The sequence below is a fragment of the Entelurus aequoreus genome, linkage group LG22 (genome assembly GCF_033978785.1).
Source record: "Entelurus aequoreus isolate RoL-2023_Sb linkage group LG22, RoL_Eaeq_v1.1, whole genome shotgun sequence".
Classification (NCBI taxonomy): domain Eukaryota; kingdom Metazoa; phylum Chordata; class Actinopteri; order Syngnathiformes; family Syngnathidae; genus Entelurus; species Entelurus aequoreus.
Genome location: NC_084752.1, coordinates 42,872,774 through 42,896,729, shown reverse-complemented (window position 1 = coordinate 42,896,729; position 23,956 = coordinate 42,872,774). Strand labels below are relative to the sequence as shown.

General features: G+C 42.1%; 1 protein-coding gene across 1 annotated transcript in view; it reads right to left on the bottom strand.

Annotated features, from left to right (window-relative positions):
• LOC133639768 (echinoderm microtubule-associated protein-like 6) overlaps nt 1-23,956 on the bottom strand; it is a 62,338-nt gene that overhangs the window by 19,861 nt on the left and 18,521 nt on the right. Inside the window, exons 14-32 of the mRNA XM_062033362.1 lie at nt 23,770-23,956; nt 23,608-23,713; nt 23,442-23,535; nt 23,275-23,375; nt 20,176-20,378; nt 19,998-20,109; nt 19,714-19,841; nt 19,514-19,655; nt 19,304-19,456; nt 19,113-19,244; nt 18,958-19,046; nt 18,721-18,888; nt 18,035-18,233; nt 17,844-17,970; nt 7,302-7,380; nt 7,109-7,238; nt 6,901-6,999; nt 6,806-6,826; nt 164-337 (exon numbers count right to left, since the gene is read on the bottom strand). Of these exons, the coding sequence (XP_061889346.1) occupies nt 164-337; nt 6,806-6,826; nt 6,901-6,999; nt 7,109-7,238; nt 7,302-7,380; nt 17,844-17,970; nt 18,035-18,233; nt 18,721-18,888; nt 18,958-19,046; nt 19,113-19,244; nt 19,304-19,456; nt 19,514-19,655; nt 19,714-19,841; nt 19,998-20,109; nt 20,176-20,378; nt 23,275-23,375; nt 23,442-23,535; nt 23,608-23,713; nt 23,770-23,956 (2,444 nt within the window). The remainder of the gene's footprint in view (nt 1-163; nt 338-6,805; nt 6,827-6,900; nt 7,000-7,108; nt 7,239-7,301; nt 7,381-17,843; nt 17,971-18,034; nt 18,234-18,720; nt 18,889-18,957; nt 19,047-19,112; nt 19,245-19,303; nt 19,457-19,513; nt 19,656-19,713; nt 19,842-19,997; nt 20,110-20,175; nt 20,379-23,274; nt 23,376-23,441; nt 23,536-23,607; nt 23,714-23,769) is intronic.

Here is a 23,956-nt window from a genome sequence, read left to right as displayed (position 1 = left end):
GTTTACTTCTCTGACAACTTCCTTAAAGTTTGACAATCACCACACTAACTATGGACTAGGAGCCTCCTAACCAGGGTTTAGAACATCCTCAGTCACGATACAGCTGCTACCTGCTAAGCCCAGGTCCTCCCGTACTGCGCTTGAAGAAACGCTGGCTCGTTACCTTCCTGCCAGCGCCACACCGTGATCACATGTTCAGGCTCCACCCCCACAGACAGCAGAAGTTTGCCGGTGGCGCTAAAGTTGACGTAGCCCACACCTTTAGCGTGGGAACAGCGCAGGATGGACAGGGTCTGCTTGGTGGTGGCGTCCCACACGTGGATGCAGGGTGCAAAGCCTGCCGGGACACAAGACAACAGTCAGACTTCCAGCAATGAAGAGAATTCTACAAAAAGACATCAAGTAGCAGTATTGAAGAGGGTTCACTTCATATCATTATTGCTATTCTCATGGATCACAACAACACAGCACTCAGTTTGGGGCTACATGCTAAGCTATGCTAGCTCATTTCAGTGTCATGCTAGCACTACTAAAAGACTAGTCTGGGGCTACAAGCTAAGCTATACTAGCTCGCTTCAGCGTCATGCTAGCACTACTAGAGGACCAGTCTGAGGTTACATGCTAAACTATGTTAGTTCACTTCAGTGTCATGCTAGCACTACTAGAGGACTAGTCTGAGGCTACAAGCTAAGCTATACTAGCTCGCTTCAGCGTCATGCTAGCACTACTAGAGGACCAGTCTGAGGTTACATGCTAAGCTATGCTAGCTCGCTTCAGCGCCGCACTAGCACTACAGAAGGACTAGTCAGGCGCTACATGCTAAGCTATGCTAGCTCGCTTCAGTGTCATGCTAGCACTACTAGAGGACCAGTCTGAGGTTACATGCTAAACTATGCTAGCTCACTTCAGCGTCATGCTAGCACTACTAGAGGACCAGTCTGAGGTTACATGCTAAGCTATGCTAGCTCGCTTCAGCGCCGCGCTAGCACTACAGAAGGACTAGTCAGGCGTTACATGCTAAGCTATGCTAGCTCGCTTCAGTGTCATGCTAGCACTACTAGAGGACTAGTCTGAGGCTACAAGCTAAGCTATACTAGCTCGCTTCAGTGTCATGCTAGCACTACTAGAGGACCAGTCTGAGGTTACATGCTAAGCTATGCTAGCTCACTTCAGCACCGCGCTAGCACTAGAGGAGAACTAGTCAGGCGTTACATGCTAAGCTATGCTAGCTCGCTTCAGTGTCATGCTAGCACTCTTAGAGGACCAGTCTGAGGTTACATGCTAAACTATGCTAGTTCACTTCAGTGTCATGCTAGCACTCTTAGAGGACCAGTCTGAGGTTACAAGCTAAGCTATACTAGCTCGCTTCAGCGTCATGCTAGCACTACTAGGGGACCAGTCTGAGGTTACACGCTAAGCTATGCTAACTCGCTTCAGCGCCGCGCTAGCACTACTAGAGGACTAGCTTGGGGCTACATGCTAAGCTATGCTAGCTCACTTCAGTGTCATGCTAGCTCTACTAGAGGACCAGTCTGAAGTTACATGCTAAACTATGCTAGTTCACTTCAGCGTCATGCTAGCACTACTAGAGGACCAGTCTGAGGTTACATGCTAACCCATGTTAGTTCACTTCAGTGTCATGCTAGCACTACTAGAGGACTAGTCTGAGGCTACAAGCTAAGCTATACTAGCTCGCTTCAGCGTCATGCTAGCACTACTAGGGGACCAGTCTGAGGTTACACGCTAAGCTATGCTAACTCGCTTCAGCGCCGCGCTAGCACTACTAGAGGACTAGCTTGGGGCTACATGCTAAGCTATGCTAGCTCACTTCAGTGTCATGCTAGCTCTACTAGAGGACCAGTCTGAAGTTACATGCTAAACTATGCTAGTTCACTTCAGCGTCATGCTAGCACTACTAGAGGACCAGTCTGAGGTTACATGCTAACCCATGTTAGTTCACTTCAGTGTCATGCTAGCACTACTAGAGGACTAGTCTGAGGCTACAAGCTAAGCTATACTAGCTCGCTTCAGCGTCATGCTAGCACTACTAGAGGACCAGTCTGAGGTTACATGCTAAGCTATGCTAGCTCGCTTCAGCGCCGCGCTAGCACTAGAGGAGAACTAGTCAGGCGTTACATGCTAAGCTATGCTAGCTCATTTCAGTGTCATACTAGCACTACTAAAAGACTAGTCTGGGGCTACATGCTAAGCTATGCTAGCTCACTTCAGTGTCATGCTAGCACTACTAGAGGACTAGTCTGAGGCTACAAGCTAAGCTATACTAGCTCGCTTCAGCGTCATGCTAGCACTACTAGAGGACCAGTCTGAGGTTACACGCTAAGCTATGCTAACTCGCTTCAGCGCCGCGCTAGCACTACTAGAGGACTAGTCTGGGGCTACAAGCTAAGCTATACTAGCTCGCTTCAGCGTCATGCTAGCACTACTAGAGGACCAGTCTGAGGTTACATGCTAAACTATGCTAGCTCACTTCAGCGTCATGCTAGCACTACTAGAGGACCAGTCTGAGGTTACATGCTAAGCTATGCTAGCTCGCTTCAGCGCCGCGCTAGCACTACAGAAGGACTAGTCAGGCGTTACATGCTAAGCTATGCTAGCTCGCTTCAGTGTCATGCTAGCACTACTAGAGGACCAGTCTGAGGTTACATGCTAAACTATGCTAGCTCACTTCAGCGTCATGCTAGCACTACTAGAGGACCAGTCTGAGGTTACATGCTAAGCTATGCTAGCTCACTTCAGCGCCGCGCTAGCACTAGAGGAGAACTAGTCAGGCGTTACATGCTAAGCTATGCTAGCTCGCTTCAGTGTCATGCTAGCACTCTTAGAGGACCAGTCTGAGGCTACATGCTAAACTATGCTAGTTCACTTCAGTGTCATGCTAGCACTCTTAGAGGACCAGTCTGAGGTTACAAGCTAAGCTATACTAGCTTGCTTCAGCGTCATGCTAGCACTACTAGAGGACCAGTCTGAGGTTACATGCTAAGCTATGCTAGCTCGCTTCAGCGCCGCGCTAGCACTAGAGGAGGACTAGTCAGGCGTTACATGCTAAGCTATGCTAGCTCGCTTCAGTGTCATGCTAGCACTACTAGAGGACCAGTCTGAGGCTACATGCTAAACTATGCTCACTTGCTTTAGTTTCATGCTAGCACTAATAGAGGACTAGTCTGGGGCTACATGCTAAGCTATACTAGCTCGCTAGCCAGCACTAATGGAGGACATGAAAACAATCAAGCTACAAAGTCAAATTACGATAAGGACTATTTGGCGTGAAAAAAGTCAACAATGGTGCCTGATGCTAACATCAACAACTAAACTAGCGTGTACGCGCACTGAGTCTTTGTGTTCAGTGTTGTGAATGATTCATTATTAGCTTGGAAGCATTATTAGAATTGATTAATTAAAAAAAGATTGATTCATTATTACGAATGATTCATTATCGGGAATGATTCTTTATTAGGAAGTATTCATTATCACGAATGATTCGTTTTTAGGAATGAGTCACTCTTAGGTATGTTTCATTATCATTTAGGATTCATTAATAGGAATGATTCGTTGTTAAGAATGATTCTTTATCACGAATTCGTTATCACGAATGATTCGTTATTAAGAATGATTATTAGGAATGACTCATTATTAGGAATGATTCGTTATTTGGAATGATTCATTATTATGAATGATTCATTATCAGGAATGAGTCATTATCACGAATGATTCCTTATTCGGAATGATTTGTTCATAGGGATGATTCAGTATCGTGAATAATTCCTTATTGGGAATGATTCATTCTCAGAATGATTGATTGGTAGGAATGATTCATTCTTAAGAATGCTTCGTTATCACAAATTCATTGTCACGAATGATTGCTTATTCGGAATGATTATTGGGAATGACTTATTATTAGGAATGATTCCTTATTCGGAATGATTCAGTATTTGGAATGATTCCTTATTCGGACAGAGTCAGTATTGGGAATGATTCGTTATCACGAATGATGCGTTACTAGGAATGATTCATTATCAGGAATGATTCATTATCAGGAATGATTCATTATCAGGAAATTATTCATTATCACAGATGATTTGTCATTAGCAATGATTCATTATTAGGAATGATTCATTATCAGGAATGATTCATTATCAGGAAATGATTCGTTATCACAGATGATTTGTCATCAGCAATGATTCATTATCAGGAATGATTCATTATCAGGAATGATTCCTTATCAGGAAATGATTCGTTATCACAGATGATTCGTCATCAGCAATGATTCATTATTAGGAATGATTAATTATCAGGAATGATTCGTTATCACAGATAATTTGTTATCACGAATGATTCCTTATTCGGAATGATTTGTTCTTAGGAATGATTCAGTATCACGAATGATTCCTTATTGGGAATTATTCGTTATCAGGAATGATTCACTATCAGAAATGATTCCTTATCGGGAATGATTAGTTCTTAGGATTGATTCCGTATCAAGAATGATTATTTATTAAAAATGATTCGTTATCGGGAATGATTCCTTATTGGGAATAATTCGTCATCGGGAATGATTTGTTCATAGGAATGTGTCGTTATCAGGAATGATTCGTTATCAGGAATGATTCGTTATCAAGAATGATTTGTTATCAAGATTGATTCCTTATTGGTCATGATTCGATATTGGGAAGGATTCGTTCTTAGGAATGATTTGTTATCACAAATGACTTGTTATCAGGAATCATTTGTTATCAGGAATGATTCCTTATTGGAAATGATTCGTTCTTAGGAATGATTTGTTATCAGGAGTGATTTCTTGTTAGGAATTATTCGTTCACACAAATGACTCGTTATCAGGAATGATTTGTTATCGGGAATGATTCCTTCTTGGGAATGATTCGTTATTGGGATTGATTCGTTCTTAGGAATGATTCGTAATCACAAATGAGTCGTTATCAGGAATGATTCGTTATCAAGAATGATTTGTTATCAAGATTGATTCCTTATTGGTCATGATTCCATATTGGGAAGGATTCGTTCTTAGGAATGATTTGTTATCACAAATGAGTTGTTATCAGGAATCATTTGTTATCAGGAATGATTCCTTATTGGAAATGATTCGTTCTTAGGAATGATTTGTTATCAGCAGTGATTTCTTGTTAGGAATTATTCGTTCACACAAATGACTCGTTATCAGGAATGATTTGTTATCGGGAATGATTCCTTCTTGGGAATGATTCGTTATTGGGATTGATTCGTTCTTAGGAATGATTCGTAATCACAAATGACTCGTTATCAGGAATGATTTGTTATCGGGAATGATTCCTTCTTGGGAATGATTCGTTATTGGGATTGATTCGTTCTTAGGAATGATTCGTAATCACAAATGACTCGTTATCAGGAATGATTCCTTATTGGGAATGATTCATTATCAGGAATGATTCTTCATTAGGAATGATTCCTTATTGGGAATGGTTCATTATCAGGAATGACTCCTTCTGAGGAATGATTGGTTCTTAGGAATGATTCCTTCTCTAGGAATGATTGGTTCTTAGGAATGATTGGTTCTTAGGAATGATTCCTTCTTTAGGAATGATTGGTTCTTAGGAATTATTAGTTCTTAGGAATGATTGGTTCTTAGGAATGATTGGTTCTTAGGAATGATTCCTTCTCTAGGAATGATTGGTTCTTAGGAATTATTAGTTCTTAGGAATGATTGGTTCTTAGGAATGATTGGTTCTTAGGAATGATTGGTACTTAGGAATGATTGGTTCTTAGGAATGATTCCTTCTCTAGGAATGATTGGTTCTTAGGAATGATTGGTTCTTAGGAATGATTGGTACTTAGGAATGATTGGTTCTTAGGAATGATTGGTACTTAGGAATGATTGGTTCTTAGGAATGATTGGTACTTAGGAATGATTGGTTCTTAGGAATGATTCCTTCTCTAGGAATGATTGGTTCTTAGGAATGATTGGTTCTTAGGAATGATTCCTTCTCTAGGAATGATTGGTTCTTAGGAATGATTGGTTCTTAGGAATGATTCCTTCTCTAGGAATGATTGGTTCTTAGGAATTATTAGTTCTTAGGAATGATTGGTTCTTAGGAATGATTGGTACTTAGGAATGATTGGTACTTAGGAATGATTGGTTCTTAGGAATGATTGGTACTTAGGAATGATTGGTTCTTAGGAATGATTCCTTCTCTATGAATGATTGGTTCTTAGGAATTATTAGTTATTAGGAATGATTGGTTCTTAGGAATGATTGGTTCTTAGGAATGATTCCTTCTCTAGGAATGATTGGTTCTTAGGAATTATTAGTTCTTAGGAATGATTGGTTCTTAGGAATGATTGGTTCTTAGGAATGATTGGTACTTAGGAATGATTGGTTCTTAGGAATGATTCCTTCTCTAGGAATGATTGGTTCTTAGGAATGATTGGTTCTTAGGAATGATTGGTACTTAGGAATGATTGGTTCTTAGGAATGATTGGTACTTAGGAATGATTGGTTCTTAGGAATGATTGGTACTTAGGAATGATTGGTTCTTAGGAATGATTCCTTCTCTAGGAATGATTGGTTCTTAGGAATTATTAGTTCTTAGGAATGATTGGTTCTTAGGAATGATTGGTACTTAGGAATGATTGGTTCTCAAAGGAGTCGGGCTGCTCCGCTCGGATGAGAGTTGTTTTCATGCGTTGCCATGGCGATGGAGAGGCCACACCTGCCGATACTCACCTGACACCCGGGCTTCCACACAAACAACACAGACGTGAGACCAGAGGAAGCGTCGGCAGGAAGTCTTACCTGGCAGGTCCGTGATGTCACCTGACCGAGCAGGAAGCAAGAAAAGACATGAAGCGGCCCGGGTCATGCGGCGGTGGGGATGGCGAGCGACTCACCCATCTGTCCCGTGGCGATGACGTTGTGGTACTTGGGGTGCTGGTTGACGGTCAGGCACAGGATGTCGTCCGTGTGCTCCAGGTAAAAACTTTGCCTTCCTGTGGGGACACTCAAGGTCAGCACACCACGTGTGACAGCGAGACCGGCGGACTGACCGGAAGAAAGGTTCTGGATCATCACATGTGACAGCAAGACCGGCGGACTGACCGGAAGAAAGGTTCTGGATCACCACGGCGGCCGCCGTGTGGAAGACCATGTCGGCGCCCTCGTTGAGGTAATGCAGGTTGTTGCGACAGTCGAAGCCTCGGTAGCCAAACACGTGTTCCAGCTGCAGTTCCTGAACACACACCCAGACCACAGTCGCACACGCAACCAGAACCAAGACCAGGACCAGACTTACTTCTACCGCTTTCTTTGTCTTGATCACGTTGCTCTTGGCAAGTTTCTCAGGCAGTGGTGTTGCTCGACTCACCACAGGTCTGCAAAGGCCAAAACCAGAGGGGACTAAGAACAAGATCCAAAATCGAGAACCGGGCTCAAGATCCAGGCTCAAGGGATAGGACAGAGAACCAGGACTAATAACCAGGATCAAGAACTGAGATCAAGTACCATGCTCGAGATCCAGGCGCCGGACCCAGTTCCAGGATCAAGAAACAAGATCAAGTACCAGGCTCAAGATCCTGGCTCGAGATCCAGGCTCGAGAACCAGGACCGAGAACCAGGATCAAGTACCAGGATCAAGAACTTAGATCAAGTACCAGCAGAGTCTCTGCAGGTTTCAACATGTCAAATGTAAGACTTTTGAAGACTTTTTTAAGACCATCTTGAAAAGAATTAAAGACCATATAAAACTTCCATACGGACAACAAATACAAGGACAAAGTCAAATCAGAGCATGAATTTGAGGTTCCACTAAGTAAATACACCAGGACACTAAGTAACTACACCAGGACACTAAGTAAATACACCAGGACACTAAGTAAATACACCAGGACACTAAGTAAATACACCAGGACACTAAGTAACTACTCCAGGACACTAAGTAAATACACCAGGACACTAAGTGAATACACCAGGACACTAAGTAACTACACCAGGACACTAAGTAAATACACCAGGACACTAAGTAACTACACCAGGACACTAAGTAAATACACCAGGCCATTAAGTAAATACACCAGGACACTAAGTAACTACTCCAGGACACTTAGTAAATACACCAGGACACTAAGTAACTACACCAGGCCACTAAGTAAATACACCAGGACACTAAGTAAATACACCAGGACACTAAGTAACTACACCAGGACACTAAGTAAATACACCAGGACACTAAGTAACTACACCAGGACACTAAGTAAATACACCAGGCCATTAAGTAAATACACCAGGACACTAAGTAAATACACCAGGACACTAAGTAACTACACCAGGACACTAAGTAAATACACCAGGACACCAAGTAAATACACCAGGACACTAAGTAAATACACCAGGACACTAAGTAAATACACCAGGACACTAAGTAAATACACCAGGACACCAAGTAAATACACCAGGACACTAAGTAAATACACCACGAGCTTCTCTGGTGTCAACTCAGTGACAAAAATATTAGCAAACATGCTAACAGCCAATTTTCAGATTTGGCATAGCTAAGTCTTTTGTGTGAAAAGGTGCGGTGTTGCTTCATATCAACATCAGCAATGCTAGCACAATATATTGTCTGTGAAAATTAGCATCTCTGCTAAAGCTAAATGGTTAACATTGGTGATGTTTTTTTGGGCTGTGAGAATGTAGCAAAGTGATACAAACATGTACAGTAGTACTGTATGTGCACAAAGTGATACAAACATGTACAGTAGTACTGTATGTGCACAAAGTGATACAAACATGTACAGTACTACTGTATGTGCACAAAGTGATACAAACATTTACAGTAGTACTGTATGTGCACAAAGTGATACAAACCTGTGCAGTACTACTGTATGTGCACAAAGTCATACAAACATTTACAGTAGTACTGTATGTGCACAAAGTGATACAAACCTGTGCAGTACTACTGTATGTGCACAAAGTGATACAAACATTTACAGTAGTACTGTATGTGCACAAAGTGATACAAACCTGTGCAGTACTACTGTATGTGCACAAAGTGATACAAACATGTACAGTACTACTGCATGTGCACAAAGTGATACAAACATGTACAGTACTACTGTATGTGCACAAAGTGATACAAACATGTACAGTACTACTGTATGTGCACAAAGTGATACAAACATTTACAGTAGTGCTGTATGTGCACAAAGTGATACAAACATGTACAGTAGTACTGCATGTGCACAAAGTGATACAAACATATACAGTACTACTGTATGTGCACAAAGTGATACAAACATGTACAGTAGTACTGCAGTGTGTGTGCAGACTGAGTGATTGTGTAAAAAGAGAAAGGCCATTATGGCCTCCAACACAATGAGGATGTGAATCATGTGGATAACATTCACATGTTTGTATCTGCTCTGTATGAATACATTTGGACCTGTTTTTAGAAAACATATTGAATATAGTTGTTATTTAGACATGACAAGGTGATATTATAATAATAATATAGTTGTTATTTAGACATGACAAGATGACATTATAATAATATAGTTGTTATTTAGACATGACAAGATGACATTATAATAATATAGTTATTATTTAAACATGACAAGATGACATTATAATAATAGAGTTGTTATTTAGACATGACAAGATGACATTATAATAATGATATAGTTGTTATTTAGACATGACAAGATGACATTATAATAATAATATAGTTGTTATTTAGACATGACAAGATGACATTATAATAATATAGTTATTATTTAAACATGACAAGATGACATTATAATAATATAGTTGTTATTTAGACATGACAAGATGACATTATAATAATGATATAGTTGTTATTTAGACATGACAAGATGACATTATAAAAATATAGTTGTTATTTAAACATGACAAGATGACATTATAAAAATATAGTTGTTATTTAAACATGACAAGATGACATTATAATAATATAGTTATCATTTAAACATGACAAGATGACATTATAATAATATAGTTATTATTTAAACATGACTAGATGACATTATAATAATATAGTTATTATTTAAACATGACAAGATGACATTATAATAATATAGTTATTATTTAAACATGACTAGATGACATTATAATAATATAGTTATTATTTAAACATGACTAGATGACATTGGCAAATCTCCATTGCTTTCCTCAGCCCACAATAAGATGAGTGTAAACACTTTTAAAGTCACTTGCTGTATAAACTTGGAGAAAAGATTAGACATGACAAGCTGACCTGAAATTATTGCAACAAATAATCTAAGGGAATTATGTTTTTTTATAGTTTTACTACTGAGTACACTACTAGCACAAATAAATGACTGTATGTAATAGTATGATGTCACTAGTAAACATCTCATACTTACTGTATGTAATAGTATGATGTCACTACTAAACATCTCATACTTACTGTATGTAATAGTATGATGTCACTACTAAACATGTCATACTTACTGTATGTAATAGTATGATGTCATTAGTAAACATCTCATACTTACTGTATGTAATAGTATGATGTCACTAGTAAACATCTCATACTTACTAAATGTAATAGTATGATGTCACTAGTAAACATCTCATACTTACTGTATGTAATAGTATGATGTCATTAGTAAACATCTCATACTTACTGTATGTAATAGTATGATGTCACTAGTAAACATCACATACTTACTGTATGTAATAGTATGATGTCATTAGTAAACATCTCATACTTACTGTATGTAATAGTATGATGTCACTAGTAAATATCTCATACTTACTGTATGTAATAGTATGATGTCACTAGTAAACATCTCATACTTACTGTATGTAATAGTATGATGTCATTAGTAAACATCTCATACTTACTGTATGTAATAGTATGATGTCACTAGTAAACATCTCATACTTACTGTATGTAATAGTATGATGTCATTAGTAAACATCTCATACTTACTGTATGTAATAGTATGATGTCACTAGTAAACATCTCATACTTACTGTATGTAATAGTATGATGTCACTACTAAACATCTCATACTTACTGTATGTAATAGTATGATGTCACTAGTAAATATCTCATACTGATCTCTTTCACCAATTGGCGCCACTTAACCCACATTTGAACAATTTCCCTTATGGACGAATAAAGTTTGTCTAAGTCTAATAACACTCCTTTGGGGGGTTATTGTCTAAGTTATTGTCTAAGTCTAATAACACTCCTTTGGGTGGTTATTGTCTAAGTTATTGTCTAAGTCTAACACTCATTTGGGGGGTTATTGTCTAAGTGTTTGTCTAAGTCTAATAAAACTCCTTTGGGGGGTTATTGTCTAAGTTATTGTGTAAGTCTAATAACACTCCTTTGGGGTTATTGTCTAAGTTATTGTGTAAGTCTAATAACACTCCTTTGGGGGGTTATTGTGTAAGTTATTGTCTAAGTCTAACACTCATTTTGGGGGTTATTTTCTAAGTTATTGTCTAAGTCTAACACTCCTTTGGGGGGTTATTGTCTAAGTTATTGTCTAAGTCTAACACTCATTTTGGGGGTTATTTTCTAAGTTATTGTCTAAGTCTAACACTCCTTTGGGGGGTTATTGTCTAAGTTATTGTGTAAGTCTAATAACACTCCTTTGGGGGGTTATTGTCTAAGTTATTGTCTAAGTCTAATAACACTCCTTTGGGGGGTTATTGTCTAAGTTATTGTCTAAGTCTAACACTCCTTTGGGGGGTTATTGTCTAAGTTATTGTCTAAGTCTAATAACACTCCTTTGGGGGGTTATTGTCTAAGTTATTGTCTAAGTTATTGTCTAAGTCTAATAACACTCCTTTGGGGGGTTATTGTCTAAGTTATTGTGCAAGTCTAGCACTCCTTTGGGGGGTTATTGTCTAAGTTATTGTCTAAGTCTAATAACACTCCTTTGGGGGGTTATTGTCTAAGTTATTGTGTAAATCTAATAACACTCCTTTGGGGGGTTATTGTCTAAGTTATTGTCTAAGTCTAACACTCATTTGGGGGGTTATTGTCTAAGTTATTGTCTAAGTCTAATAACACTCCTTTGGGGTTATTGTCTAAGTTATTGTCTAAGTCTAATACTCATTTGGGGGGTTATTGTCTAAGTTATTGTCTAAGTCTAATAACACTCCTTTGGGGGGTTATTGTCTAAGTTATTGTGCAAGTCTAACACTCCTTTGGGGGGTTATTGTCTAAGTTATTGTGTAAGTCTAATAACACTCCTTTGGGGGGTTATTGTCTAAGTTATTGTCTAAGTCTAATAACACTCCTTTGGGGGGTTATTGTCTAAGTTATTGTCTAAGTCTAATAACACTCCTTTGGGGGGTTATTGTCTAAGTTATTGTCTAAGTCTAATAACACTCCTTTGGGGGGTTATTGTCTAAGTTATTGTCTAAGTCTAATAACACTCCTTTGGGGGGTTATTGTCTAAGTTATTGTCTAAGTCTAATAACACTCCTTTGGGGGGTTATTGTCTAAGTTATTGTCTAAGTCTAATAACACTCCTTTGGGGTTATTGTCTAAGTTATTGTGTAAGTCTAATAACACTCCTTTGGGGGGTTATTGTCTAAGTTATTGTCTAAGTCTAACACTCATTTGGGGGGTTATTGTCTAAGTTATTGTCTAAGTTATTGTGGGGCGGTATAGCTCGGTTGGTAGAGCGGCCGTGCCAGCAACTTGAGGGTTGCAGGTTCGATCTCCGCTTCCGCCATCCTAGTCACTGCCGTTGTGTCCTTGGGCAAGACACTTTACCCACCTGCTCCCAGTGCCACCCACACTGGTTTGAATGTAACTTAGATATTTGGGTTTCACTATGTAAAGCGCTTTGAGTCACTTGAGAAAAAGCGCTATATAAAATGTAATTCACTTCACTTCACTTCATTGTCTAAGTCTAATAACACTCATTTGGGGGGTTATTGTCTAAGTTATTGTCTAAGTCTAATAACACTCCTTTGGGGTTATTGTCTAAGTTATTGTCTAAGTTATTGTCTAAGTCTAATAACACTCCTTTGGGGTTATTGTCTAAGTTAGTGTCTAAGTCTAATAACACTTCTTTGGGGGGTTATTGTCTAAGTTATTGTGTAAGTCTAATAACACTCCTTTGGGGGGTTATTGTCTAAGTTATTGTCTAAGTCTAACACTCCTTTGGGGGGTTATTGTCTAAGTTATTGTCTAAGTTATTGTCTAAGTCTAATAACACTCATTTGGGGGGTTATTTTCTAAGTTATTGTCTAAGTCTAACACTCCTTTGGGGGGTTATTGTCTAAGTTATTGTGTAAGTCTAATAACACTCCTTTGGGGGGTTATTGTCTAAGTTATTGTCTAAGTCTAACACTCCTTTGGGGGGTTATTGTCTAAGTTATTGTCTAAGTCTAATAACACTCCTTTGGGGGGTTATTGTCTAAGTTATTGTCTAAGTCTAATAACACTCCTTTGGGGGGTTATTGTCTAAGTTATTGTGTAAGTCTAATAACACTCCTTTGGGGGGTTATTGTCTAAGTTATTGTCTAAGTCTAATAACACTCCTTTGGGGGGTTATTGTCTAAGTTATTGTCTAAGTCTAATAACACTCCTTTGGGGGGTTATTGTCTAAGTTATTGTCTAAGTCTAACACTCCTTTGGGGGGTTATTGTCTAAGTTATTGTCTAAGTCTAATAACACTCCTTTGGGGGGTTATTGTCTAAGTTATTGTCTAAGTCTAATAACACTCCTTTGGGGGGTTATTGTCTAAGTTATTGTGCAAGTCTAGCACTCCTTTGGGGGGTTATTGTCTAAGTTATTGTCTAAGTCTAATAACACTCCTTTGGGGGGTTATTGTCTAAGTTATTGTGTAAATCTAATAACACTCCTTTGGGGGGTTATTGTCTAAGTTATTGTCTAAGTCTAACACTCATTTGGGGGGTTATTGTCTAAGTTATTGTCTAAGTCTAATAACACTCCTTTGGGGTTATTGTCTAAGTTATTGTCTAAGTCTAATACTCATTTGGGGGGTTATTGTCTAAGTTATTGTCTAAGTCTAATAACACTCCTTTGGGGGGTTATTGTCTAAGTTATTGTGCAAGTCTAACACTCCTTTGGGGGGTTATTGTCTAAGTTATTGTGTAAGTCTAATAACACTCCTTTGGGGGGTTATTGTCTAAGTTATTGTCTAAGTCTAATAACACTCCTTTGGGGGGTTATTGTCTAAGTTATTGTCTAAGTCTAATAACACTCCTTTGGGGGGTTATTGTCTAAGTTATTGTCTAAGTCTAATAACACTCCTTTGGGGGGTTATTGTCTAAGTTATTGTCTAAGTCTAATAACACTCCTTTGGGGTTATTGTCTAAGTTATTGTGTAAGTCTAATAACACTCCTTTGGGGGGTTATTGTCTAAGTTATTGTCTAAGTCTAACACTCATTTGGGGGGTTATTGTCTAAGTTATTGTCTAAGTTATTGTGGGGCGGTATAGCTCGGTTGGTAGAGCGGCCGTGCCAGCAACTTGAGGGTTGCAGGTTCGATCCCCGCTTCCGCCATCCTAGTCACTGCCGTTGTGTCCTTGGGCAAGACACTTTACCCACCTGCTCCCAGTGCCACCCACACTGGTTTGAATGTAACTTAGATATTTGGGTTTCACTATGTAAAGCGCTTTGAGTCACTTGAGAAAAAGCGCTATATAAAATGTAATTCACTTCACTTCACTTCATTGTCTAAGTCTAATAACACTCATTTGGGGGGTTATTGTCTAAGTTATTGTCTAAGTCTAATAACACTCCTTTGGGGTTATTGTCTAAGTTATTGTCTAAGTTATTGTCTAAGTCTAATAACACTCCTTTGGGGTTATTGTCTAAGTTAGTGTCTAAGTTAGTGTCTAAGTCTAATAACACTTCTTTGGGGGGTTATTGTCTAAGTTATTGTGTAAGTCTAATAACACTCCTTTGGGGGGTTATTGTCTAAGTTATTGTCTAAGTCTAACACTCCTTTGGGGGGTTATTGTCTAAGTTATTGTCTAAGTTATTGTCTAAGTCTAATAACACTCATTTGGGGGGTTATTGTCTAAGTTATTGTCTAAGTCTAACACTCCTTTGGGGGGTTATTGTCTAAGTTATTGTGTAAGTCTAATAACACTCCTTTGGGGGGTTATTGTCTAAGTTATTGTCTAAGTCTAACACTCCTTTGGGGGGTTATTGTCTAAGTTATTGTCTAAGTCTAATAACACTCCTTTGGGGGGTTATTGTCTAAGTTATTGTCTAAGTCTAATAACACTCCTTTGGGGGGTTATTGTCTAAGTTATTGTGTAAGTCTAATAACACTCCTTTGGGGGGTTATTGTCTAAGTTATTGTCTAAGTCTAATAACACTCCTTTGGGGGGTTATTGTCTAAGTTATTGTCTAAGTTATTGTCTAAGTCTAATAACACTCCTTTGGGGGTTATTGTCTAAGTTATTGTGTAAGTCTAATAACACTCCTTTGGGGGTTATTGTCTAAGTTATTGTCTAAGTCTACACTCCTTTGGGAGGTTATGTTTATGTGCAAATGTTTCAGCATCATTTGACACAGAGTTATTTTGGACTTGGAATGATGATTCCATTGACATGTTTACAAACGCTTCCCTCCTCCATGGCTGCACATCTGGCTACTAAACACTTGATAGGTTTCCATCCAGCATGCATTCACTTGATGGTTCAGGAGACAACACATTTTGGACTCAGCCATCTTGTGCAAGTCATTTGGCTTTGCTGTGGGCTTTGGTGAAGTGTTCTCCGCTGCTATGCAAACTAAGTTGGTGTTCCATACATTCTGACTGTTAGTTACCTTTTAGTCTCCTCAAAAATCCAAACATTTCAAAGCAAGACTGAAGTTTATGCTTGTGTGAAATAAAAGTAACGTCAATAGATTTTTAAGACCTTTCAAAATCATATTTAAGACTTTTAGGAGATTTCAGGAGAATTTTACACATTTTAAGGCAGGGGTCCCCAAACTTTTTGACTCGGGGGCCGCATTGGGTTAAAAAAATTTGGCCAGGGCCCGGGCTATGTGTGTGTGTGTGTGTGTGTGTGTGTGTGTGTGTGTGTGTGTGTGTGTGTATATATAAATATATAATGGACTAAAGTGTTTGGCCAAAAATGCGGCGCGAGAGTGATGATGTCATGTTATGGATGGGAAAATGCATTTTTAGACAACCTGACCCCGAGAGGAACAAGCGGTAGAAAATAGATTATTTAGACAAGTAAATAAAAACAATTTGAGACTTGCCGCGGGCCGGATTTTGGACGTAGTTTGGGGAGCCCTGTTTTAAGACCTTAAATTCAAATGGTTGGATTTGAGACCTTTTTTTTAGACTTTTTAAGACCCTGTGGATACCCTGTACCAGCCTCAAGCCCCAGGCTCGAGATCAAGGACCAAGAACCAGGACTGATAACCAGGCTCAAGTACCTTTATTAAGAACCAAGATCAAGTACCAGGCTCGAGAACCAGGACCGAGAACCAGGATCCAGAACCAGGCTCAAGTACCAGGTTCAAGAGATCAAGAACCGACATCAAGTACCAGGCTCAAGATACAGGCTCGAGAACCATGGCCGAGAACCAGGATCCAGAACCAGGCTCAAGTACCAGGATCAAGAGATTAAATACCAGGCTCAAGATCCAGGCTCAAGATTCAGGCTCGAGAACCAGGATCAAGTACCAGAATCAAGTACCAAGATCAAGTTCCAGGCTCAAGATCCAGACTCGAGAAGCAGGACCGAGAACCAGGACTGATAACAAGGATCAAGTATCAGGACCAAGAACCGTGATCAAGTACCAGGCTCAAGATCCAGGACCGAATAACAGGACTGTTAACTAGGATCAAGTACCAGGATCAAGAACCAGGATAAGGTACCAGGCTAGAGATTCAGGCTCGAGAACTAGGACTTAGAACCAGGACCCAGAACCAGGATCAAGTACCAGGATCAAGTTCCAGGCTCAAGTTCCAGGCTCAAGATCCAGACTAAAGAACAGGAACTGAGAACCAGGATTGATAACCAGGCTCAAGATCCATGCTTGAGATTCAGGACCAAGAACCAGGAGCGATAACCAGGATCAAGAACCGGGATCAAGTTTCAGGCTCAAGATCCAGACTCGAGAACCAGGACTGATAACCAGGATCAAGAACAGAGATCAAGTACCAGTTTTAAGATCCAAGCTCATGATCCGGGACCGAGAACCAGGACTGATGAACAAGATCAAGTACCAGGATCAAGAACCAGGTTCAAGTACCAGGCTCAAGATCCAGGCTCGAGATCCAGGACTGATAACCAGGATCGAGTACCAGAATTAACAACCAAGATCAAGTACCAGGCTTGAGAATCAGACTCGAGAACCAGGACCGAGGACCAGGACTGATTACCAGAATCATGTACCGGGATAAAGAACCAGGATCAAGAACCAATATCAAGAACCATAATGAAGAACCAGAATGAAGAACCAGGATCAAGAACCAGATGGAAGAACCAGGAACAAGAACCAGGATCCAGAAGCAGGATGAAGAACTAGGATCCAGAATCAGGATGAAGAACCAGAATCAAGAACCAGAATCAAGAACCAGGATGAAGAACCAGGATGAAGAACCAGGATCCAGAAGCAGGATCAAGAACCAGGATCGAGAACCAGGATCGAGAACCAGGATGAAAAACCAGGATCAAGAACCAGGATTAAAAACCAGGATGAAGAACCGGGATGATGAACCAGGTTGAAGAACCAAGATGAAGAACCAGGATGATGAACCAGGATCCAGAAGCAGGATGAAGAACCAGGATCAAGTACCATGATGAAGAAGCAATGAGCAGCAGGTACCTTTCGTCGACAGGAAGTTCCTTGTGCTGCAGGTGAGGTTTAGTTCCCGTCATCTTTCTAATGCTGGCAGAGTAGACCTTGGTCACGTAGTCCACCGCCTTCTCCCGCGCCACGTCGCTGTCGTAGCCTGATGACACCACAGGAAGTTACAACAGGAAGTTCCTCCAGGATTCTCCCAGGAACATGGTGACCTCCGTCTTCCTCCACGTCATCGTCAGATTCTTCACTGTCCACCGCCTTGTTCTCCTTGTGACCCGCCTCTCTGGTCCAGATCATCAGCGCTGTGTCGGCTCCGCCCACAGACAGCAGCGTGGCGTCGTCATTGGCCCAGCGCACGTTGGTCACGTTGGCGCTGTGGGCCACGTACTTCTTGGACCTGGCAAACTGACCCTGAAGGCAAAGCACTGGTAAGAAGAGACCATGGCTGATATGATATCAAGTCTTTATCACACTAATATTCATCATTAATGATGGCCAATATGATATCAAGTCTGTATCACACTAATAATCATCATTAGTTGGTCAAGTTGGCGCTGTGGGCCACATACTTCTTGGACCTGGAAAACTGATCCTGAAAGCAAAGAACTGGTAAGAAGAGACCATGGCTGATATAATATCAAGTCTTTATCACACTAATATTCATCATTAATGATGGCCAATATGAAATCAAGTCTGTTTCACACTGATAATCATCATTATGATAGTAATCAAATCTCTATCAAACTGATATCATTCACATGGTCTCACCGTGTGACGACGCTATTCAAATCTTTATCAGACTGATATCATTCCCATGGTCTCACCGTGTGGCGACAATATTCAAATCTCCATCAGACTGATATCATTCACATCTCTATCTGACTGATATCATTCTCACCCTGCAGGGGAAACTGAAGAGTTTCAGGAAGCCGAAGTCGTCCCCGGTGGCGAGCACTTTACCGTCCTTGGTGCGTGATGCGGCATTCACAAAACCGTATGTTGGCCAAATTCCCTGACAGCTGGGACCCAGAACCGAAGTCCAGCTGGCCCAGTCCAGCTTGTCAAACTGAAAAGAGGAGTTCTGGTGAGAAGGTCCAAGGAGGGTTGAGAAGAAGGTTCAAGGAGGGTTGAGAACCTCCACAGCGCTGATGCTCTGTCTGCGTCCTCGAGGAGCCTCAAAAAACAGTTGCTCCTTGCTTCCCGTGTTGACCTGCAGAAGTTTTCCTGCCGGCACAACAGGAAGTAGTTGTGTTAGTCACAGTTAGCATGCTAGCGTGTTAGCATGCTCACCTCGAGAGTCCCAGTCCACGTGCGTGACGAAGCTTCTGATTCCTTTGCAGATGCCGACTCTCTTGCTGGTCAGCACGTTGTAAATGTCCACGAAGGAATCCTGGGACGCCACGGCCAGGTACTTCCCTGCGTCTGGATCAGGGTCAGCCAAACAACCTACAATGACCCCACCCCCTGCTGGTGGTGAGTACCTTGGGAGAAGCGGATGTCGGAGACGAGCTCCCTCCGGTGGTGGAATGTCACCATGTCCTCCAAGGTGTCGGCGTTGACCACCAGGAAGCTGCCGTCATTCAGACCCACCGCCAGCGCTTTGCCGTCCGGAGAAAAGGCGCAGCAGCGTCCACCTGCCGCACAAAGGTCACAAGTCTCAAAAAGAATGGCGGCCATTTGTCCCACCATACCTTTTTTGAGCTTGCGCACGGCAACCATGCGGTGGTTGGCAGAAAGTTCCCACATTCTCAGCGTTTTGTCGTCGCCGACGGTGGCGCAGACAGGAAGTAGCGGGTGAGCGGCTAAACCCCAGACCTCGCCCTCCATGTGGCCCTAAACACAGGACAAGCCTCAGGACTCTGCCGGCTTTCCTTTTGTGGCATCAGCTGACCTGGACCAGCAGCGTCATCGGACCGCTCTTGTCGATCTCCAGAACTTCTCCGTTCTTGGTCCCCACCAGGATATGGCCGTGACCCAGAGTGATGGCTCTGATGGACGGGTTGTCTTCCAGCAGCAGTCCTGCGGGGACAAGAGCGGTCATGTGACACTGGCTAGCGGTCATGTGACACCGGCTAGCGGTCATGTGACACCAGCTAGCGGTCACGTGACACCAGCTAGTGGTCACGTGACACCAGGTCATGTAACACCAGTAGCGGTCATGTGACACCGGCGCACCTTTGGAGGACGGCGACAGGAGCGCCCTCTTGATAGCGTAGGTCTTCAGACATCTTTCGAACATGTCATCCCAGAGTTCCACCACACCGTCCTTCCCGCCCGTCACGAAACCCTGACCAGAGAAGACCAGGCCCATGAGCGCCGTGTTAGCCGATGACCGTGTGTCTGTTTGGAAGACCTTATCCAGGGAGCACATGGCGAACACAGGACCGTCGTGGGCCTTGACCGTCTTCACAAGCGTGGTTTCTCTCCAGATGTAAACGTCACCGTTGGTGGCGCCCGAGAAGACAAAGTCCTCGGAGCGACCGTAACATGCAGACATCATGGTCTCCTGCTTGCCCAGGTTCCCGCAAATTCCACGTTTGAATGTCAGACCGCCTCCTGCTTGGAAAGAAGCACAAATGCTATACTTGGCATGCTTCAACTAAGCTAGCAGCCAGTTAGCTAATTAGCCTACTCGCCGCTGGACATTGAAACTATTAAAGGTAGCAACATAGCTAATTAGTTAGCTAAGTGTTAGCTAATAAGTCAGCTATGTGTTGGCTAATTAGTTAGCGACGTGTTAGCAACATAGTTAGCTAGTTGTTGACTAATTAGCTAGCTATGTGTTGGCTAATTACCATGCGAAGTGTTGGCTGATTAGTTCGCTAGGTGTTGGCTAATTAGTTAGCTAGGTGTTGGCAACATAGTTAGCGAGGTGTTGGCTAATTACCTTGCGAAGTGTTGACTGATTAGTTTGCTATGTGTTGGCTAATTAGTTAGCTAGGTGTTGGCAACATAGTTAGCAAGGTGTTGGCTAATTAGTTCTCTAGGTGTTGGCCACACAGTTAGCTAGGTGTTGGCTAATTAGTTAGCGACGTGTTGGATAATTACCTTGCGAAGTGTTGACTGATTAGTTTGCTAGGTGTTGGCTAAATAGTTAGCTAGGTGTTGGCAACATACTTAGCGAGGTGTTGGATAATTACCTTGCGAAGTGTTGACTGATTAGTTTGCTAGGTGTTGGCTAATTAGTTAGCTAGGTGTTGGCAACATAGTTAGTGAGGTGTTGGATAATTACCTTACGAACTATTGACGGATTAGTTCGCTAGGTGTTGGCTAATTAGTTAGCTAGGTGTTGGCTACATAGTTAGCAAGGTGTTGGCAACATAGTTAGCTAGGTGTTGGCTAATTGGTTAGCTAGATGTTGGCAACATAGTTGGTGAGGTGTTGGCTAATTAGTTAACTAGGTGTTGGCCAAATAGTTAGCTAGGTGTTGGCTAATTAGTTAGCTAGGTGTTGTAAAAATAGTTAGCTAGGTGTTGGCTAATTAGTTCTCTAGGTGTTGGACACACAGTTAGCTAGGTGTTGGCTAATTAGTTAACGACGTGTTGGCTAATGGGGGATGGCGTGGCGAGGTTGGGAGAGTGGCCGTGCCAGCAACCTGAGGGTTCCTGGTTCAATCCCCACCTTCTACCAACCTCGTCACGTCCGTTGTGTCCTTGAGCAAGACACTTCACCCTTGCTCCTGATGGGTCGTGGTTAGGACCTTGCATGGCAACTCCCGCCATCAGTGTGTGAATGTGTGTGTGAATGGGTGAATGTGGAAATAGTGTCAAAGCGCTTTGAGTACCTTGAAGGTAGAAAAGCGCTATACAAGTATAACCCATTTACCATTTCTAATTATCTTGCGAAGTGGTGGCTGATTAGTTCTCTAAGTGTTGGCAACATAGTTAGCTAGGTGTTGGCTAATTAGTTAGCTAGCTGATGGCAACATAGTTGGCGAGGTGTTGGCTAATTAGTTAACTAGGTGTTGACAAACTAGTTAGCTAGGTGTAGGCTAATTAGTTAGCTAGTTTTTGGCAACATAGTTAGCTAGGTGTTGGCTAATTAGTCAGCGAGGTGTTGGTAAAGTAGTTAGCTAGGTGTTGGCTAATTAGTTAGCTATGTGTTGGCAACATAGTTAGCGAAGTGTTGGCAACATAGTCAGCAAGGTGTTGGCTATTTAGTTAGAAAGGTGTTGGCAACGTAGTTATCTAGGTGTTGGCTAATTAGTTAGCTATGTGTTGGCAACATAGTTAGCTATGTGTTGGCTAATTAATTAGTGAGGTGTTTGCTAATTAGTTAGCGAGGTATTGGCAACATAGTTAGCTAGGTGTTGGCAACATAGTTAGCTAGGTGTTGGCTAATTTGTTAGCAAGGTGTTGGCTAATTATTTAGCTGGGTGTTGGCTAATTAGTTAACTAACTCGTTAGCGAGGTGTTGGCAACATAGTCAGCGAGGTGTTGGCTAATTAGTTAGCGAGGGGTTGGCTAATTAGTTAGCGAGGTGTTGGCAACATAGTCAGTGAGGTGTTGCTAATTAGCTAGTAAGGTGTTGGCTAATTAGTTAGCTAGGTGTTGGCTAATTAGTTAGCGAGGTGTTGGCTAATTAGTTAGCGAGGTGTTGGCAACAAAGTTAGCGAGGTGTTGGCTAATTAGTTAGCGAGCTGTTGGCAACATAATTAGCAAGGTGTTGGCAACATAGTCAGTGAGTTGTTGACTTATTAGTTCGCGAGGTGTTGGCTAATTAGTCAGCGAGGTGTTGGCAACATACTTGCCAACCTTGAGACCTTCGAATTCGGGAGATGGGGAGGGGGTTGGGGGGTGCGGGGTAGGGGGGCGGGGTTTGGTGGTAGCGGGGGTGTATATTGTAGACCGGAAGAGTTAGGGATGCAAGGGATTCTGGGTATTTGTTCTGTTGTGTTTATGTTGTGTTGCGGTGCGGATGTTCTCCCGAAATGTGTTGTCTGTCATTCTTGTTTGGTGTGGGTTCACAGTGTGGCGCATATTTGTAACATTGTTAAAGTTGTTTATACGGCCACCCTCAGTGTGACCTGTATGGGTGTTGATCAAGTATGTCTTGCAGTCACTTGTGTGTGTCTGCAGAAGCTTCATACAACATGTGACTGGGCCGGCACGTTGTTTGTATGGTGAAAAAGCAGACGCGTCGACAGGTTGTAGAGGACACTAAAGGCAGTGCCATCACGGCACGCCCTTAATATTGTTGAGTGAAAATCGGGAGAAATTCGGGAGAATGGTTGCCCCGGGAGATTTTCGGGGGGGCACTGAAATTCGTGAGTCTCCCGGAAAAATCGGGAGGGTTGGCAAGTATGGTTGGCAACATAGTCAGTGAGGTGTTGGCAACATAGTTAGCGAGGTGTTGGCAACATAGTTAGCGAGGTGTTGGCAACATAGTTAACTAGGTGTTGACTAATTAGTTAGGAGGCGTTGGCTAATTAGTTAGCGAAGTGTGCCACCACCTGAGTGCTGCCAGAACTTGATGTGTTTCATCCCCAAGGTCACCAGCTTGTCCATCCTGAAGGGGTTGCTCTTCACCACAAAGATCTTGTCCTTGTGGCCCCTGGGAAAGAAGCGGACGGGAAGAAGGTACGAGCACACCTGACGTAGCAGACTTGACACTCCGTACCTGCTCTTAGCCAGTCGTTCACCTTTCTTCCAGTCCCAGATGACGATGGAGTGAAAGTCGTCCATTCCCACAGACACCAGACTCTTTCCGTCGGCTAAAAAGGCAAAGAAACCTTCAAGACGGTGTAAAGCTCTGCCGGCCAGGTTTGAGCGATCATGTGACATACCCGTGAAGTCCAGCGCACTAACTCCTTTGCTGTGGTGACCTTTGAGCAGCGACAGGCATTTGAGAGTGGGGATGTCCCAGACGTGGACGGCCGGGTCCCGGCCCACCTGAGCACACAAAGAAGCGATCAGAGACCAGCTGTCGGTCCGGTGGCAGTCCGTACCTGGCCTGTGGCGGCGTAGTCTTTCAGCGGGTGCACGGTGAGGCTGAGGATGTCGTCGTCGTGGCCCTGATAGAACCTCTGACTGTGTTGCAGGCGGTTGTAGACCACAGCCACAGCAGCCACATGGTAGACCACCTCCCCACTCTGGCTGTAGAACAGGTTGTTACGGCAGTCGAAGCCACGGTAC